Genomic DNA, 19,626 nt, shown 5'->3' with positions numbered 1-19,626 from the left:
GAGCAGCAATATAGCAGAATAAGTGCAAGTAGAAGGTTTCCCTGATGATACAGACTTGGAGGCACCTGGACAAAGCACTTATAAAAATGATTTTTCCAAAATCATTCAGAGAATTTCAGCCATCATTCCAATACATGTCTACTTTGCCATTTGGATCTTGAACATCTTATGCATTATCTAAAACCATCAGCTTCAAAAGATGATTGAGCATAAAATCTTCCCATTTTATTCTTCAATAAAAACTGAAATAAAAATCTAAAAAAAAAATCTTGTATTCTCTTAATCTTCTGGCTAGTTGTTCTAACCATTATTGAAAGAGGCCTTGAAATTTTCCACTATTGTTGTTAAATTGTCTATTTCTCCCTTCAATTCTGTCAGTTTTTGTTTCATGTATTTAGATAGGTTCTTAGGTGTATATATGTTTAAAATTGTCATATCTTCCTCATAGATTGAATTTCTAATCATTATGAAATATCCATTTTTATCTCTAGTAGCGTTTATTTGTTTTAAAGTTTATTTTCTGTAATATTAGTACAAGTACTTCAACTCTCTTACAGTTTTCTTGGAGAATATACATATATGTACATATAGATATACATATACACACATATATATATTTCTCATTCTTTAATTTTTTTTAATTTATTTTTTATTTATTTTCAGCATAACAGTATTCATTGTTTTTGTACCACACCCAGTGCTCCATGCAATCCGTGCCCTCTCTAATACCCACCACCTGGTTCCCCCAACCTCCCACCTCCTCACCACTTATAACCCCTCAGATTGTTTTTCAGAGTTCATAGTCTCTCATGGTTCACCTCCCCTTTATTTTTAAAATATATATTTTTTTATTTGACAGAGATCACAAGTAGGCAGAGAGGCAGGCATAGAGAGAGAGAAGAGGAAACAGGCTCGCTGTGGAGAAGAGAGCCTGATGTGGGGCTCAATCCCAGGACCCTGGGATCATGACCTGAGCTGAAGGCAGAGGCTTCACCCACTGAGTCACCCAGGTCCCTATTTCTCATTCATTAAAAAAATATTTATTTATTTATTTGAGAAAGTGAGGAGAGGGGCAAAGGGAAATAATCTTTATGCAGACTCCACGCTGAACATGGAGCCCAATATGGGGCTCAATCACACAACCCATGAGATCATGACCTAAGCTAAAACCAAGAGTTAGACGCTAATCAACTGAGCCACTCAGGCACCCTTCCCATCTTTTATTTTCAACCTATTTATATCTTTGAATATGAAGTGGTTTGCCTATAGACACAATACCTGTTGGATCAAGTTGGATCTGAATTTTTAAAATATATTTTCATTAATTATTTTTATTAACATATAATGTATTATTTGCCCCAGGGGTACAGGTCTGTAAATCGTCAGGCTTACAAACTTCACAGCACTCACCATATCACATACCCTCCCCAATGTCCATAACCCAACCACCCTCTCCACACACCCACTCCCCCACAGCAACCCTCAGTTTGTTTTGTGAGATTAAGAGTCTCCTATGGTTTGTCTCCTTCCTTATTCCATCTTGTTTCATTTTTTTCCCCACTCTGCCTCTCAAATTCCTCATATCAGGGAGATCATATAATTGTCTTTCTCTGAGTGATTTATTTCGCTAAGCATAATACCCTCTATTTCCATCCACATTGTTGCAAATGGCAAGATTTCATTTCTTTTGATGGCTGCATAGTATTCCATTGTATATACCACATCTTCTTTATCCATTCATCTGTTGATGAACATCTAGGTTCTTTCCATAGTTTGGCTATTGTGGACACTGCTGCTATAAACTTTCAGGTGCATATGCCCCTTCGGATCACTACAATGGTTTCTTCTGGGTAGATACCCAGTAGTGTGATTGCTGGGTCATAGAGTAGCTCTATTTTCAACTTTTTGAGGAACCTCCATGCTGTTTTCCAGAGTGGCTGCACCAGCTTGCCTTCCCACCAACAGCGTAGGAGGGCTCCCCTATCTCTGCATTCTTTCTAACATCTGTCATTTCCTGACTTGTTAATTTCAGCCATTCTGGCCGGTATGAGGTGGTATCTCATTGTGGTTTTGATTTGTATTTCCCTGATGCCAAGTGACACTGAGCAATTTTTATGTGTCTGTTGGCCATTTATATGTCGTTGCAGAAATGTCTGTTCATATCTTCTGCTCCTTTCTTGATTGGATTATTTGTTCTTTGGGTGTTGAGTTCGATAAGTTCTTTATAGATTTTGGATACTAGCCCTTTATCTGATATGTCATTTGCGAATATTTTCTCCTATTCTGTCAGTTGTCTTTTGGTTTTGTTCAGTTTCCTTTGATGTGCAAAAAAGCTTTTGATTTGATGAAGTCCCAAGAGTTCATTTTGTGCTTGCTTCCCTTGCGTTTGGTGATGTTTCTAGGAAGAAGTTGCTATGGCTGAGGTCGAAGAGGTTGCTGCCTGTGTTCTCCTCAAAAATTTTGATGGATGAGGTCTTTCATCCATTTTCAGTCTATTTTTACCTGGTGTAAGGAGCTGGTCCAGTTTCATTCTTCTGCATGTGGCTGTCCAATTTTCCCACCATTTGTGGAGGAGACTGTCTTTTTTCCATTGGACAGTCTTTCCTGCTTTGTCAAAAATTATTTGACCAGAGAGTTGAGGGTCTATTTCTGGGCTCTCTATTGTGTTCCACTGATCTATGTGTCTGTTTTTGTGCTAGGACCTTACAGTCTTGATGATTACAGCTTTGTAATAGAGCTTGAAGTCTGGAGTTGTGATGCTACCAACTTTGGCTTTCTTTTTCAACATTCTTCTAGCTATTTGAGGTCTTTTCCAGTTCCATACAAACTTTAGGATTATTTGTTCCATTTCTTTGAAGAAAATTGATGGTATTTGGATAGGGATTGCATTAAATGTGTAGATTGCTTTAGGTAGCATAGACATTTTCACAGTACTTGTTTTTGCAATCCATGACCATGGTATGTTTTTCCATTTCTTTGTGTCTTCCTCAGTTTCTTTCAATGAGTACTTTATAGTTTTCTGAGTACAGATTCTTTGCCTCTTTGGTTAGGTTTATTCCTAGGTATCTTATGCTTTTGGGTGCAATTGTAAATGGGATTGACTCCTTAATTTCTCTTTCTTCTGTCTTTTCTTGGTGTATTGAAATGCAACTAATTTTTGTGCATTGATTTTATATCCTGCCACTTTACTGGATTCCTGTTATGAGTTCTAGCACTCCAAATATAGCATATTTGGAGTGGAGTCTTTTCGGTTTTCCACATAAAGTATCGTAGAAGGAGATATAAAAAGCTTTCAGGACAAACAAAAATTAAAAGAATCTGCAAAGACCAAACCAGCCCTACAGGAAATATTGAAAGGGGTCCTCTAAGCAAAGAGAGAGCCTAAATGTAGTAGACCAGAAAGAAACAGGGACAATATACAGTAACAGTCACCTTACAGGCAATAAAATGGCATTAAATTCATATCTTTCAATAGTTACCCTGAATGTAAATGGGTTCAATGCCCCAATCAAAAGACACAAGGTATAAGAATGGATTAAAAAAATCAATATGCTGTCTACAAGAAACTCATTTTAGACCCAAAGACACATCCAGATTTAAAGTGAGGGGGTGGAAAACAATTTACCATGCTAATAGACATCAAAAGAAAGCTGTGGTGGCAATCCTTATAGCAGATAAATTTGATTTTAAGCCAAAATTATAATAAGAGATGAGGAAGGACACTATATCATACTTTAAAGTCCTGTCCAACAAGAAGATCTAACAATTTTTAATATCTATGCCCCACATGGAAAGAGCCAACTATATAAACCAACTAATAAAAAAATCAAGGAAACACATTGACAATAACACAATAATAGTAGGGGACTTTAACACACCCCTCACTGAAATGGACGGATCATCCAAGCAAAAGATCAACAAGGAAATAAAGGCCTTAAATAACACACTGGACCAGATGGACATCACAGATCTGTTCAGAACATTCCACCCCAAAACAACAAAATACACATTCTGCTCTAGTGCACATGGAACATTCTCCAGAATAGGTCACATCCTGGGTCACACATTAGGTCTCAATCAGTACCAAAAGATTGGGATCATTCCCTACATATTTTCAGACCACAATGCTCTGAAACTAGACCTCAATCACAAGTGGAAAGTTGGAAAGAACTCAAATACATGGAGGCTAAAGAGCATCCTACCAAGGAATGAATGGGTCAACAAGGAAATTAAAGAAGAATTGAAAAAATTCATGGAAACAAATGAAAATGAAAACACAATGGTTCAAAATCTGTGGGACACAGCAAAGTCAGTCCTGAGGGGAAAGTATATAGTGATACAAGTCTTTCTCAAGAAACAAGAAAGGTCTCAAGTACAAAACCTAACCCTACAACTACAGGAGCTGAAGAGCGAACAGCAAAGAAAGCCTAAACCCAGCAAGAGAAGAGAAATAATAAAGATCGGAGCAGAAATCAATGAAAAAGAAACCAAAAGAACAGATCAATGAAACTAGGATCTGGTTCTTTTAAAGAATAAGATTGATAAACCCCTGGCCAGACTTACAAAAAGAAAAGAGAAAGGACCCAAATAAATAAAATCATGAATGAAAGAGGAAAGATCAGAACCAACACTAAGAAATACACACAATTATAAGAGCGATTTATGAGCAACTATACGCCAGCAAATTTGGCAATCTGGAAGAAATTGAGGCATTCCTAATTCCTATAGACTTATGAACTATCAAAACGGAACCAGGAAGAAATAGAAAACCTGAACAGACCCATAACCAGTAAGGAAATTGAAGCAGTCATCAAAAATCTCCCAACAAACAAGAGCCCAAGTCCAGACGCCTTCCCAGGGGATTTCTACCAAACATTTAAAGAAGAATTAATACCTATTCTCCTCAAACTGTTCCAAAAAATAGAAATGGAAGGAAAACTTTCCAAACTCATTTTATGAGGCCAACATTACCTTGACCCCATAACCAAAGGCCCCACCAAAAAAGAGAATTACAGACCAATACACTTGATGAACACAGAAGCAAAAATTCTCACCAAAATACTAGCCAATAGGATCCAACATTACATTAAAAGGATTATTCACCATGACCAAGTGGGATTTATTCCTGGGCTGCAAGGTTGGTTCAACATCCACAAATCAATCAATGTGATACAATACATTTAAAGAACAAGAACCATATGATACTCTCAATAGATGCTGAAAAAGCTTTTGACAAAGTACAGCATACGTTCTTGATCAAAACTCTTCAAAGTGTAGGGATAGAAGGTATATATCTCAAAGGCATTGAGGCTATCTATGAAAAATCCACAGCAAATATCATTCTCAATGGGGAAAAACTGAGATCATTTCCCCTAAGGTCAGGAACATGGCAGGGATGTCCACTATCACTACTACTATTCAACATTGTACTAGAAGTCCTAGCCTCAGCAATCAGACAACAAAAAGAAATAAAAGGCATCTGAATCAGCTAAGAGAAAGAAACTATCACTCTTTGCAGAGGATCTTGATTTTTGTAATTCAATCTGACAGTCTCTGCCTTTTGATTTAATTCATATTTAATATTGTTCCATCTTCTACTTTAACTTTTTCTATATGCCTCATGTCTTTTTTTCTATTCCCACTTTATTGTCTTCTTCTTGTAATAAGTGGATATGTTCCAGCGTACCATCCTGATCCCTTTAATATTTTAAGTATATTTCTTACAGTTACTTTCTTAGTGGTTGTTCTAGGTCTTACAATATACATCCAAACTTCTCAGAATTCACTTTGCATTTCCATTGATTAGTTCCAAAGGCATATATAACCGTTAGTCCTATATAGCTCCTTTCCATACCACCTTTTTGTACTATTGTTACATGTATTACATTTATATATGTTACATTTGTGTGTGTGTGTGTATAGTATCAAACTCAACAATACATAGTTAAAATTATTTGTTTCTATGATCTTATATCTTTCAAAACATCGAAGAGAAGGATAAGTGTATATTCATAGAATTTGTTATATTAATCATCATATATACAATTTTATCTCTCTTCATTTGTTCTTTTTTCAAGATAATGTTTATTCTATAGAGAATTGTTTAGCTAATGCTTTAAGTCAGAACACAATTTAATATATGATTCATAGCATGCCTATCAGATATTTTTTTTTCTTTTCAGCGTAACAGTATTCATTGTTTTTTGCACCGCACCCACTGCTCCATGCAATCCGTGACCTCTCTAATACCCACCATCTGGTTCCCCCAACCTCCCACCCCCCACCCCTTCAGAACCCTCAGATTGTTTTTCAGAGTCCATAGTTTGTTCTTGTGGATTCTGAATACCATCTGGTTTCATTTCCAAGAATTATTTTCATTAATCCAAGATATCTCTGTTTCTACTCCCAATGAAAGAATACACATTGCTTCATGTGGTTGTTTTCTAAGTCAACTTAAGTGAAGTTTTAAAATTTTCTTACTCTACTGGCAGCATTTGGTGGCAGAATGTCTCATAGGAAACTCTCCCTTCCCAGGCATGGGTCCCTGGGCTTCTCGCCCCAGAAACACAGTGACTGGCACCATGGAAGTTGACTTGCTTCCCCAAGGATGACTCTATTCAACTCACAGCTTTCCTCATCTACAATGCTGGCATGACTCACATTGTGTGAGGGGTCAACAGGCCAGAATCCAGGTGAAAAAGAAGGAAATTGTGGAAGACGTGACCATTGTGGAGGTACCATCCACGGTAGTTGTGGACATCATGGGCTATGAAGAAACCACTCAAGGTCTCTGTATGTTTAAGACCATCTTTGCTGAGCACATTCATGATGAGTTAAAGGGCACTTCTATAAGAACTGGCATCAGTCTAAGAAGACCTTCAACCAAATACTGCAAGTGGCAGGATGATGACTGGCAAGCAGCAGCTAGAGAAGGACCTCAACAGCACTGACAAATCATCTGTGTCATCGCCCACACCCAGATGCCCCTGCTTCCTCTATTCCAGAAGAAAGCCCACCTCATGGAGATCCAGGGGACTAGATGCACAGTGACTGAGAAGCTGGAATAGGCCCATGAGAACCTGGAACAGTAGGTTCTTATGAACCTAGTGTTTGGGCAGGATGAGATGATAGATGTCATTAATGTCACCAGCCACTGGCACACCAAGAAGCTACCCTGCAAGACCCACCAGGGACTGTGCAAGGTGGGCTGTATTGGGATATAGCATCCTGCCCAAGTGGCCTTCTCCGTGCAATGGGCTGGGCAAAAAGTCTACCATCACTGCACTGAGATCAACAAGAAGATCTACAAGATTGGCCAGGGCTACCTCATCAAGGATGGCAAACTTATCAAGAACAATGTTTCCACTGATTTTGATCTGACAAGAGCATCAACCCTCTACGTTGGCTTTGTCCACTATGATGAAGTGTCCAATGACTTTGTCATGCAGAAAGGCCATGTGATGATAACCAAGAACAAGTGCTTACTCTCCACAAGTTGTTGCTCATGCAGATCAAATGACAGGCCCTGGAGATTAACCTTAAGTTCATTGACATCACCTCTAAGTTTGACCATGGCTGATTCCAGACTGTGGAGGATAAGGAAACATTCATGGGACCAAACTGGAAGAAGCAGCTGCTTAATGTCAGGAGCAGATTGCACAACTGCTGGGATTTCAATAAACATTATCTTCCAGGGGAGAAACAGATTCTTCTAAAGGAAAGAAGAAACATGCAATTATACTGTCTTTTACTAATTATCTACATGAGTGACTCGGATGTATCTATACTGGTGCTCTGGGGTGTGTGTGTTTGTGGATTTGAATTACTATCTGGTGTCACCTGCTCTTTGCCTGGATCATTTCCTTTGTATTTCTTGTAATACAGATTTATTAGCCATGTGTTTTCTTTTTACTTATATGATAACATCTTTATTTCACTTTCAGTTTCAAGTGATAGTTTTGGATATAATATTCTTGAGTGATACTTATTTAAGATTTTTTAAATTTACTTTATTTTCAGACAGAGATCGTAAGTAGGTAGAGAGGCAGGGAGAGAAGAGGAAGCAGGCTCCCTGCTGAGCAGAGAGCCCGATGCAGGGCTCAATCCCAGGACCCTGGGATCATGACCTGAGCTGAAGGCAGAGGCTTTAACCCACTGAGCCACCCAGGCACCCTGAATGATACTTATTTTTAAATATTTTTTAAAGGTTTCACTTATTTGTCAGAGAGTGCACAAACACAACAATGGGGAGTGGCAGGCAGGGAGCCCGTTGTGGGACCCGATCCCAACACCCTGGGATCATGAACTGAGCCAAAGGCAGACGCTCAACCCACTGAACTACCCAGGTGTCCCTTGATTTTTAATTTCAGCAATTTGAATATGCAATCCCTCTGTCTTCTGGCTTCCACTGTTTATGAGAAACCTCACCTGTTAATCATATGGGATTTTCCTGGTATGTGAGGAGTCATTTATCTCTTACAGCTTTTATAATTTTCACCTTATCTTTAGCTTTGAACATCGGTGTTTTTCTTAATTGGCGTTAAACTTTTTTGATGTGTAGTATTTCCTGTCAAATTTAGATGCTCCCGTTAATCTCTTTGAGTATTTTTTTCTGCTCCTTTCCTCTCCTTGGCTACTTACATTATGAATATGTTGAATTTTTAATGGTGTCCCACATTTCTCTTGAAGACATTTTTCATTTTTATCTCTGTTCTTCAGATTGAATAATCTCTACTGATACATCTTCAACTTAGTGGATTTTCTTTGGCCAGCTCATGACTTTGTCATGCAGAAAGGCCATGTGATGATAACCAAGAAGCAAGTGCTTACTCTCCACAAGTTGTTGCTCATGCAGATCAACAACTGCAGATCAAGTTTCTAGAGAAACTAGAGTTTCTCTAGTAGATTTCTCATTTCAGTTACTGTACTTCTCAACTTCAGAATTTCCATTTGGTTCTTTAAAAGTAATTTCTATTTCTTTATTAATAAATCTTTATATGCTATAGCTACCACCTGGGCCCCTTAAAGCAGTGTTTACTGCCTGTTTTTCCTGTGTGTGCATGGCACATTCCTGTTTCTTTGCATTTCTTATAATCTTTTATTATAAAGCAGACTTTTTATTATAGTATCTTATAGCAACTCTGGATAATGATCCTCCTCCTATAAGGGATCAGCATTTACTTGGCTATTTCCCCCGCAGTATGCAGCCTGATATTATCTCTTTTAGTCTAGCCACCTAAGGGTTATCTCTGGGTGGGCATAATGCACTTATTGCTAAGATTTTTACCCTTTACCATTGGATATGAATGTACGCGGAGGCTGTTGTCAGGCAGTTTTCTTTTGACCCACATTCAGCTAGGGACTGGTAACTGGGAGGATCCTTCTCTTTTCTGGGAGGGCACAGTTTTAGACATATAACACAGTCTTCTAGACTGCCAAGGAGGAGTGTGATTTTATTTTTAAGCCTGTGTTCCTAAGTCACCTCTAATTGAGAACAACTTATTGTTCAGTGTTTGGTCAAGTTCCTTTTGCCAACGAAGTGTTTGCTCTGTGTTGATGGGTCTACATATACTGGGAAATGCTTTTCAGTCTGTCCCATGTTCTGCTCTAATTGTCCTGATTAGGTGCAGCCTAGCAAACGCAAGTCTCTTCAATCCTGAGTTGACTTTGCTCCCAGGAGGGCTCTTTCTGGTTCCCTCTTGGTTTCTCTTTACTAAAATTCTGGCTGCTCTGCTGCTTTGCTAGCACCAGCTCCTCCTAATTGCTCTCCACCAAGATCCCCATTGTTTTTGACAATGTCCTTAGGGACAGAGTTCTCCATGCTGTTTCAAATGAAGTCAGTCCCCCAGGCAGAGAGGTGGAATTCTTTGTTCTCATTGCATACCTACGCACTAAGAAAGGACCTGTGCACCACTGAACCAAAACTGGGGGTGTGGGGGCAAGGGGCGAAGAGTGAAAACACCACTCCCTAAGTGAACATTGGGCCATGGTGTCAGTCCCTGGTATTCTGAGTTATCCTCTCCTTGAGTGAAACATCCAAACTTTGAGTAAGCTAGTGTGGAAAAATCAGGGCCTCAGTATTTCCACCCTGCACACAGAATAGTTTGCTTCCACTCAAAGAATGGAGGCTGGGTGGTGAAGGTATCATCAGTCCTCTTGGCTGTGCCTGTGAGGAATAAATTTCTTCAACACAGAGTTGGGGGGTAAAAAATGCAGGCAGCTACCCCTGCCAAGGTGAAATCACAGCCCTGGAGTGGGAGCTGGGAGGAGGAGCCCTAGCTCCTCCCAGCATCTTCACCACACCTGCCTAAATAGAATACCCAAGGTCAAGCTTCTGTAACACAGACCTGGTATGGTAGAGGTTATGCAGGTGATTCTTCAGATGCCAGACTCTTGCTATTCTTACTGATATTTAATAGGTTTTCTTGAATCAATGTTTTTCCAATTGACATACGAACTTTGCATAATTTCTAGAGATTTTTAAATTATTGTTTTTTAAAAAAAATTCCAACAGTTAAGTTGTTTTGCTGCAGAGAAGGTCTACTGAGCTGCTCACTTCAACATTCTGGAAATCTCAGCCTTCAGTACATTTTTAAACTTAGCTTCTTAGTGGAAATGTCCAGCAAAAAGAGAAATGGAGTAGGTGTCAAGAGCCAGGGTTTTCATTCCAACTTGGTCTCTCGCAAAACCAGTGATTTCTCCTGAAATTCGGTTTCCGAATGAGGAAATTACATTAAAGGCCTCTATATTGCAACTCTAAATACCCTATGCTTTTATAAAGTAGAAATGAGAATAGAAGGTAATCAGTGAAAAATGCTCTGTGAGAACAAGATATAAGAAAACAATCCACTGCCTTTTTAAGCCAAAACTGTTCCAACTTGTATTTAATTAGAACAATTAATTCTACTTAATCAAAATACTAGTTTTGCATGCTTTGCAGTAAAAAAAATTTCTCACCCCAAAGGTTTCCTTCCTAATCATTAGAACTGAAAAACTTGGGGCAACGGAAAGTTGCCTTTCACTGACTGGTCATCAAAAATATAACAGCTTAATGCTAAGTGAAAGCACTATAATTTACTACCATTTTACTTGTATTATGAAATCTGCAAACAATTACTTTCTCTCTGGGACAATTCCAAGTTTTCACCTTCAGCATAAGGCTCTAAGGCCATACCCCAGGGTGTCTATTAATTATTCATACTTACTCTGAGTGTGTGAATGACAAAATATCAGTTCTCCCTATGCATTGCAGAAAAAAGTTGCTTCAATGGGCCACCCATTTCTAGTCACAAAGATATATTGTTTATTTAGTAATGATTATCTATACAAATTGCTATAACAATAAAACTAATAAAGAAACTCCCTTGCTGAGCTGTTTTTGTCTTAACTAAATAGTTTTAACCAGTGTATTTGATTTAATATGTCCTTTCCTATATAGTTTACATTCAAAATCTATATATTCAAAGCAGGGGGAAAAGGGACTTTTTATAATTTAAGAAAGCTGCCAATGCAAATATATTTAAAAGCTTTCAATTATTACTCTACAACAGAACATCCTATGATAAAGGTAGAAGGTATATATGAATTATAAATATGCACTGGCAAAAGCTGCTACTCACTGATACATCCAGCAGTTAGGAAGGATGACAGCAAGATGACAACATGGACAAAGTGACCCAGAAACAAAAATTCATATAATCTTTAAATACCTTATCCTTAAAGCAAAATTATCTATCTATCTATCTATCTATCTATGTGGGGGGCACAGAGGGAGAGAGAGAATCTTAAGCAGGTTCAATGCCCAACTCAGTGCCCAACGCAGGGCTTGATCCCATGACCCTGAGATCATGACCTGAAAGCAAGAGTTGAACGCTTAACAGACTGAGCCATGGAGGTGCCCCTTAAAACATATTTTTATACTAACCATTTGTACAAACTGATCTTCGTCAACATCTAAGGGAAAAGGCAAAATAATTATCATAAGGTATATAAAAGGTGCACATCCCTTTAGAGTTAAAGTAAATGTATACTTTGAGGTTGTCCACATGCCTAGGCCTCTTTTTTGATTCTCATAGTTAACCCTCACATTTGAACTGCTGAAAAAAACTTCCAAATGAACCTATCCATTCACCAAGATATTTCTATGTTAAAAACTTTAAGGAAGGCATCTGTTTTTCTGATCCCAAATTACTCGTTTCAATTTTTGCAAATTGGGATTCCCTTTAGGAAGGAAATATGCAATTTTAAAAATACAGGGATATAAGAAATAAAACCCCATCATCTTACTCCATTTTCAGAGCCCATATTCTAAAACTGTAGCTTATTCATCCCAATCCAGTAAAAAATTATGTTTCAATATTGATTTTAAAAATTTATACTTTATACACCTTTATGTGAATATGTAATATTTTAATATAAAATTATTGTTATAATAAATGCCACTTTTCTTGACATTTTCTTCTGAGTCATCCTAGGAAACTTTCCTTTTGTTCATTATTTCACTGTATGGAACCATCTTAATATGATGAAGTTAAGAGAAAATATTTAAGACTTACTTAATGGCCCTAACTGTAACTGTTTTTTAGGTTATTCAAGTTTTTAGTAGCTGAAAATACTGGCTAATGACCACGTGATCCAATGGTCTTGAGACCATCTCCAATCATATGAAAAGAAAATAGCTTTTTCAGAAAGAAAAGAAGCTATTTAAATTGGAAAAGAGAGGAGCTTCTAAGTGAACATATACCAACATTTTATTAACAGGTAAAACTTGATCATTTTGTTTGGGCTCTTCCTTGTTAAGTCACATTTAAAGGAACTCATTAAATTACTGAAGAAGGAAGGGAAGATCTTGTAATAAATTCGGACGTGTCATTGATTAAAGTCCCAATCATCTAGAGTACATATACATAACTTTCTCCTATTTACCTCAAGGTCATTAATAATCTTTAAGTGGTTGTTGCTTTATATACAATTGTGAGCATGTGCACACACACATATCTGTGTATGCATACATTCCATTTAGTTGTTTCTTCATATAGCTTCACACAGCAAAAGCACTATAGTTAAGATGGAAATAGAAGGGCAATTAACTTCCTAAGCTTTTTAGATCATTCCCAGTACGACCACTGTCAAATTACATCAGGGTTTTAAGTGTTAAAGAGAAAGGCATAAATTTTGGTCCCAAACAAGAGCAATAACTCATTCTGATGAAAAAATAAAATTCCCACTGCTAGAGATGCTGGTTAATGATGAAGAACATTCTACATACATACATGAGAATTAAGGTTTTTCCTCCAAAAACTGTACAGTGGCAGACTTTAAAAAATGAAGGTGTAGTTATCTATCTTTGAAGTATGTCAGTCAGCGGGGAGGGAAGAGGAGAAACAATGAACCTACACTGTCCTCTTTTAAAAATAAAAAAAAAGTAATGGATACTTTTCATCTAAACTGTAAGCATAAAGGAGACTTAAAAAACTATTAAAATTTGGAATCCAAAAAACATGCTTTAGGCGTAACTAAGGCAGTAACAAGAAGGTAATTTGGGGCTAAATGCATATGTCACATTAAATATTGTGAAAGATGTAAAACTCAAATTTCTTTTCAAACAAATCTTATCTAAAAAAGGATTATAGAAAATGGGAATGTATGATATTTTTTAATAAAACAATTCTGCTTCAGTGCAAATGTGTCAAAAAAAAATGTCTCATGCAACTTAGCAGGAACAGTTTCCACAGCCTTTCACACTGTTGACAATTTCTTCTTGTAGTTTCTTCCTTTCCTCCTCTTTGGACATATTTTCTTTCTTTGCATCCCATGTGGGGTTATTATGGTTCTGCACACGGCTACTTTGTGTATGCCACATTTCTGAATAGATACTGCCAGGGTTTGCAAGCAAACCATGGTGGGTACCACGTTCAGCTATCTTACCCTAAAAAGCAAAAGCAAGAGAAACATAGAAAAAGGTCATATAACTAGCATAATAACTGAAAATACATAATAATTTCTAACTAAGGATTTTGAAGGATTTCCGTTCATTAAAATACCTCTCCCAATTCTTTATCCATAGCACAAGTAGGAAAAATTGAGGTAAGGATGCTTTCTTCACTATTAAGGTATTACTGTAGTGAACAGACAAAAATCTATGAAATCCCATATACTGTAAACCATTTAACTTAAAAGAAATGAAATTTTAATGTTTTATTTTTAATTTTGAAGGGCAGAAAAGGAAGATGAAAAATTTTAAAGGTGATTATAATTGGTAAATATTTAATCAAATGCACTGTGATTTGTAACAGGGACTTAAATACCCTGAAATCCTTATGTATACTTTAAAATAAAAGATTTCTCCATGAAAAGCTTATCTATTCCAGTAGCTATTTTTGTTAACAATGGATATTAAACTTAACATTACAGATTTGGTATAGATTCCAAGCTCCTATCTACAATTAATTTGCCTCTGACAGCTACTGTTAAACATGGTGGGAGACAAAAGGAGTTTTGTCACTTTTACTGGTACTCCCAGTTATAGGACCTTTACAAATATACCCTTAAGCAAAACAACTAAAATTTGATTTAAGACTCCTCTTTCATTGCTAGCTAGGCAGTTTAAAAAAGAACTATTTTGCTCAGCTATTTAAATTCCTCTGGATTATGAAGAACATAGTTCTCAACCTAGGTATGTGTGGATCACTTCATTGGCACAAAACTCCCCTTGGATTACATGGTTTATATTTTTCTATTTACCATTGTCAAAAACAAAATCCTCAGTGAAAACTTAATCAAAAGTTTCTAGAAAAAATAAAATTATTTTTGTGGAAACACCAATGACATAAATCACAAATAATTATCCTATAGTAAAAATGTATAAAATATATTTTAAATTACTTTTATTTATATTAAAGCACAAATGTATATATCTTAAAAAGTAAGATTAAAAGCTTATAGCAAAAAAGTCTTTTGTCTCCTCCTTCATACCTATCTCCTTCCTATCCACAAATTCATAGCTATTTCTTCTGGTTATTTAAAAATACATATACAAATATATACATGTATTATGAAATTCAGCACTCCTTTATTACCCCACATTACCACTGTTTAATTTTTACACTCTTCTAATAAAATTGGTTATAGCACAAGTGTTGTTTAAGTTAATATTCAGTGTTTACCTTATTATGACCATGTAAAGCATTACCTGCTGAGTCAAGTAAGATAGTAGAATTTTTTTCTTGTAAAATTTTTGTTCTTCCTGGACTTAGTAACTGCCACATTTTTTTTGTTTTCTTAGTTTTCTATGTCACTATTGGTAATTCTCTCAAAACTTTCTTCCAGAATTATAAAGACTGTTTAAATACTATTTTTCTCATAATCAAGTATATTAGGGGATCTATTAGTTCAACCCCCCATGACGATCACCGCTTTGAGACAATCCTCTCACAACTTTTAAGGTTGTTTTATTTATCCTCAATTCTAAAATTTTATGGTATGTGTTCTGGTGTGTGTGTGTTTTCTTTTCCATTCATTGTGCTGGGTACTTGGTAGGCCCTTTTAATATGGAAACTCATGCTTCTCCCAGTTTAGCAACTGCCACATTTGCTTTTTCTCACTTCATCATCTAAATTTACACTATTTTTTGCTAATTCATTTGAGAATGAGTTACAAACATCATTACATTTCACTCCTAAATATTTCATTAGCATGTATCTCCTAAAAACAAGAATATTTTCATATTGACTAGAATATAAATATTTATAGAATAGAATACAAATATTTATAGAAATTTATCTAACATACAGTCCATAGTCAAATTTCACCTGCTGTCCCAATAATATATCCTTTATATACATATTTTTCCACCAGAATCCAATTAGGATCAATACATTGAATTTATAAGTTTTCGAGTATGTGGGGTGTGTATGACACTGACATTTCTAAAATACCCAGGTGTGTTTTTTAAAGAATGCCATTTAAGTTGTTTTTGTTTAGTGCTCCTATTAGATCCAGGCTAAACATTTTTGGTAGAAATACAATACAGGTGACGATGTGCCCCCCTGCATCAGTTCAGGAAGTACACAATGTCAATTTACTCCACAATTAACAATATTAAGTTTGATCCTTTGATTAAGGGAGTGTACCAGATTTCTCTATTTTTTTAAATTCTTACTTAATTTTTATTAAGCACCAGCTTAATACTACAGAAAGTTCCAATCACCCTTCAACAACCCATTCTTCCCTCCCCCAACCAAATTCTTGATAAAGAGCTCTTTGAGTGAAGATACTTCTCTTCACTTCGCTCTCTTCTCTCTTCTGTATAAAACTTTATCAAATAAAAGCAAATAACTGTGTTCATCTTGCTGTAAAATGCTGCTCATAGCTATGGAAAGTGTCTGCCCAGGCTCTTTTCACTGTCCAGGTCCTGAAAGACTCTTGTTCATGAACTATCTTTTCTTCACAAAGCAAGTCCACCACTTGCTAGGTTTATCATTCTGAAGGTCAAAAACTTTCTCACAAAGTCTCAGTCCAGTCTCTTGTCTCAACCGCTGTAAGTAGGCCCTCATCACCTCATCTTCCTGTTTGTTTGCCGGTTTGGCATAAATTGCATGGAAATAAATAAATAAATAAAATAAATCGTGGAAAACCAGGCTCTCCAGGAATGGGGAAATTAGTGATGCCCAGCGTATACATTTCTTTTTCACCTTGGCTTTTGGAACTGCACTTTTGGAGTTTCTTTAGGCACTCAGAAATGTAGAGAGTTATATATATCAAGGTTCTATCAGCTTCATTCTTAATCTCATAGTTTTTGAAGAAGACATTGGCCTTAAAGTAGTAGATGGCTTCACCCACAATATCTGTATCTTTTGTCTCTCTAGAGGCAGGTACTTTGAACTGACTTCTGATAGGCAACAGTGCCACGTTTCCAATGAGTTTGGCGTCCAGATCCATAAGAGATGAGTGGTAAGCCGGCATCCTGGCGGCGCCCCGGTTTCAAGCAAGACGAGGAGAAATTTCTCTATTTTAAAGGTACTTTTTCTCTTTGAAATTAATCTATGGGTTACATTTTCAAACTGTATAAGTAATCCATTCCCCAATATTTTTTTTCACCATAGGGTTTTAGCAATCAATGATGATGCTTAGCTATAGTCATTATTACAATGGTAGTTGCAAAATGTGATTTTCTAAATTTATCATTCCTTCTACAAGTGATAGTTGGCATGCTTCTTAAAGAAGACCTTTCCCCATACTTCTGTATTGTTGTGAAATTATAGGTTAGGTTTTTTTACTGAACATGCTGTAATTCATAAGTATCATTTTTTTTTGATGTTCGAATTATCCCACATTGGGCCAGTGGGAGCCCACACAAAATGGTTTTTGTGTCTTTGTGATAGGTATTCATTAGTTTTCTCACTCCAGATACTGCAATAGTCATTTATTCAAAGAATTTTGGTTCCTTTCAGTGAGGAATAGTATTTAGTGCTCAAGATCTATGTGCTAGTTATACTTATTACTGCTGGGATTTCACTGCTTCTAGGTCTTTTCAGTGAAAAGTTAGGAACTTCTTTATCATCTTCTGATAATTCTGTTCCAGTATAACATCACAAGGTTGCCCCTCTTCTTCCCACATTCCATTTTTATTTTTCTTCTCCCAAGAGTACTGCTTTACAACAACATTAATATATTTACTCATATGCGCACTCTTAAAATATACAAAACAGAATTTTGAATAGGCTCCTTCCATACTACTAAGTATAACAAAATTAGTTTCAAATTTTTATTTACTTTTGACCTTATATTCCATTAATGGTAATAATCAGAGTAATGTGTTCAACAGTCACTTGGATTGCTTTTCTTTTGCATGTTATCAATTTGTTATGCAGTTAGTTCCACTTCTATTTGTAATCACTTTTTGCTTTTCTCTGTCCTTGCTGAGGTTCAAAAATTTAAATATATAAAAACATTACCATGGTTCAAAAGTAAAAATAATACAAAAAAAGGAGCTAAGATGGTAGAGTAAGAGACCGCAGGCTTGCTACATCCCTCAAACACAGCTGGATAAATATCAACTCATTCTGAATAGCCAAGAAGTCAATCTGAGGACTGACAGAACAAACCGCACAATTAGAGGGAGAAGAGGCTACATTGTGGAAAATAAGAGATGCAGAGACCTGGTTTGGGAGAGAAATAGATAATTGGTGCTGCAGAGAGGAAGGAGCCCAGGTTGCAGAGGGAGGTGAGAGAGAAAGGAATGCAGAGGGGATCACACAATGAAAATACTTCCCAAACTCATTAACTGAGAAAAGAAGGGGATGAGTTCTAAGGGCTTTTTCCTGGCACAGCTGAGAATCCTGAGGGTGCTGCAGTTCTCCTGAAGAAGGCAGGAAGGTAAACTGAGGTCAGATGGCATGATCTGAGGATTTCCTGACATTCACTGGGAGAGGTGGATCCCCTTTCCTGGAGTGCTTTTTTTTTTTAAAGATTTTATTTATTTATTTAACAGAGAGAAATCACAAGTAGATGGAGAGGCAGGCAGAGAGAGAGAGAGGGAAGCAGGCTCCCCGCTGAGCAGAGAGCCCGATGCGGGACTCGATCCCAGGACCCTGGGATCATGACCTGAGCCGAAGGCAGTGGCTTAACCCACTGAGCCACCCAGGCGCCCCTCCTGGAGTGCTTTTGAGGGAGATGTCATTGCCTCTCTGGGGACAAAGGAGTCAGTGGGCAGCATTTCTGTCCCCCAACCCTAAGAATAGGTACAGAGACACCTGGTGAGGACAGCAAAGTCAGACAATGGCTGCTTAGTGAGCTCTGTTCCAAACTGCACACTCCTGGGCTCTGGTGAGATTGCCCTTCTGGGTCAAACACACCACCCTCAGACCAGAACAGGTCCCCAGTACATCAGGTTTCTAAAGATTAGAAATTTAAAACTCAGCCAGTCTGACTGGGGAAGAGCTAAAGTTCACACTGTTCTGCAACAGGAAGGCAAGCAACCCAGACACCGACGTTGAGAAAACAATGATCTGAAAAACACTTAGGGTGTATGAAGGGAGTTTATTCGTTCCTCTGGGAGTGCTTCCCTGACATTAAGTGAGCACGAACTCCCCTCTCAAGGGAAAAAAGAACTGGCTGGTGCCACTTCCCTCCACTAGCCTCCAGCATAAACTAACTTCAGTAAATAGAAGAGTATCAACACAGGCTGCTTAATTGCTTACATCAACCCTGCTCCTCTGCACTCTACTGGTATTGCTCGCCTCAGGCAAGTGTGCCTGAGAACCAGTACAGCAGGCTCTTCCCCCAGGAGACCAGCACAAACCGCCACAGGCATCATGTCTACTGACCACAGACTTCTGCAAAGCTTCAGCTCTAGTGGAAATGGCACCAGGTCTTTTTAAACAAGCAGACAAGAGCATAACTAGTTAAAACTTGCCACACTCTGGCCAAGATCCAGACACTACTCACTGCAGGCAAGGAGAAACTCTGCAGAGCACTGATCTGAGGGGTACAGCAGCCATATCACAGCAGCAGAGTGCACATAGCAGACATCAGAGACACTTCCTGAAGTGACAGGCCCTAGACATTATATGACCTCTTCTTCATAACACCATTACATCTCAAGAGCAGGAAACACCACAATAGGCT

The 19,626-nt window shown here is 37.4% G+C and overlaps 1 protein-coding gene and 2 pseudogenes across 1 annotated transcript in view; 1 reads left to right on the top strand and 2 right to left on the bottom strand.

Annotated features, from left to right (window-relative positions):
* Nucleotides 1-6,505: 6,505 nt before the first annotated feature.
* LOC122896601 lies at nucleotides 6,506-7,879 on the top strand (annotated as a pseudogene).
* A 4,291-nt stretch (nucleotides 7,880-12,170) lies between these two features.
* Nucleotides 12,171-19,626, bottom strand: part of ABCB7 (ATP binding cassette subfamily B member 7) — a 165,464-nt gene continuing 158,008 nt past the window's right edge. Inside the window, exon 16 of the mRNA XM_044235921.1 lies at nucleotides 12,171-13,927. Coding sequence (XP_044091856.1) covers nucleotides 13,712-13,927 — 216 coding nt within the window. The 3' untranslated portion in view covers nucleotides 12,171-13,711. The remainder of the gene's footprint in view (nucleotides 13,928-19,626) is intronic.
* LOC122897615 lies at nucleotides 16,392-16,963 on the bottom strand (annotated as a pseudogene).

This window comes from Neovison vison, chromosome X (assembly GCF_020171115.1).
Source record: "Neovison vison isolate M4711 chromosome X, ASM_NN_V1, whole genome shotgun sequence".
Lineage (NCBI taxonomy): Eukaryota > Metazoa > Chordata > Mammalia > Carnivora > Mustelidae > Neogale > Neogale vison.
Note: the sequence above shows the minus strand (reverse complement) of the source record. Positions and strands in the feature narration are given on the sequence as shown.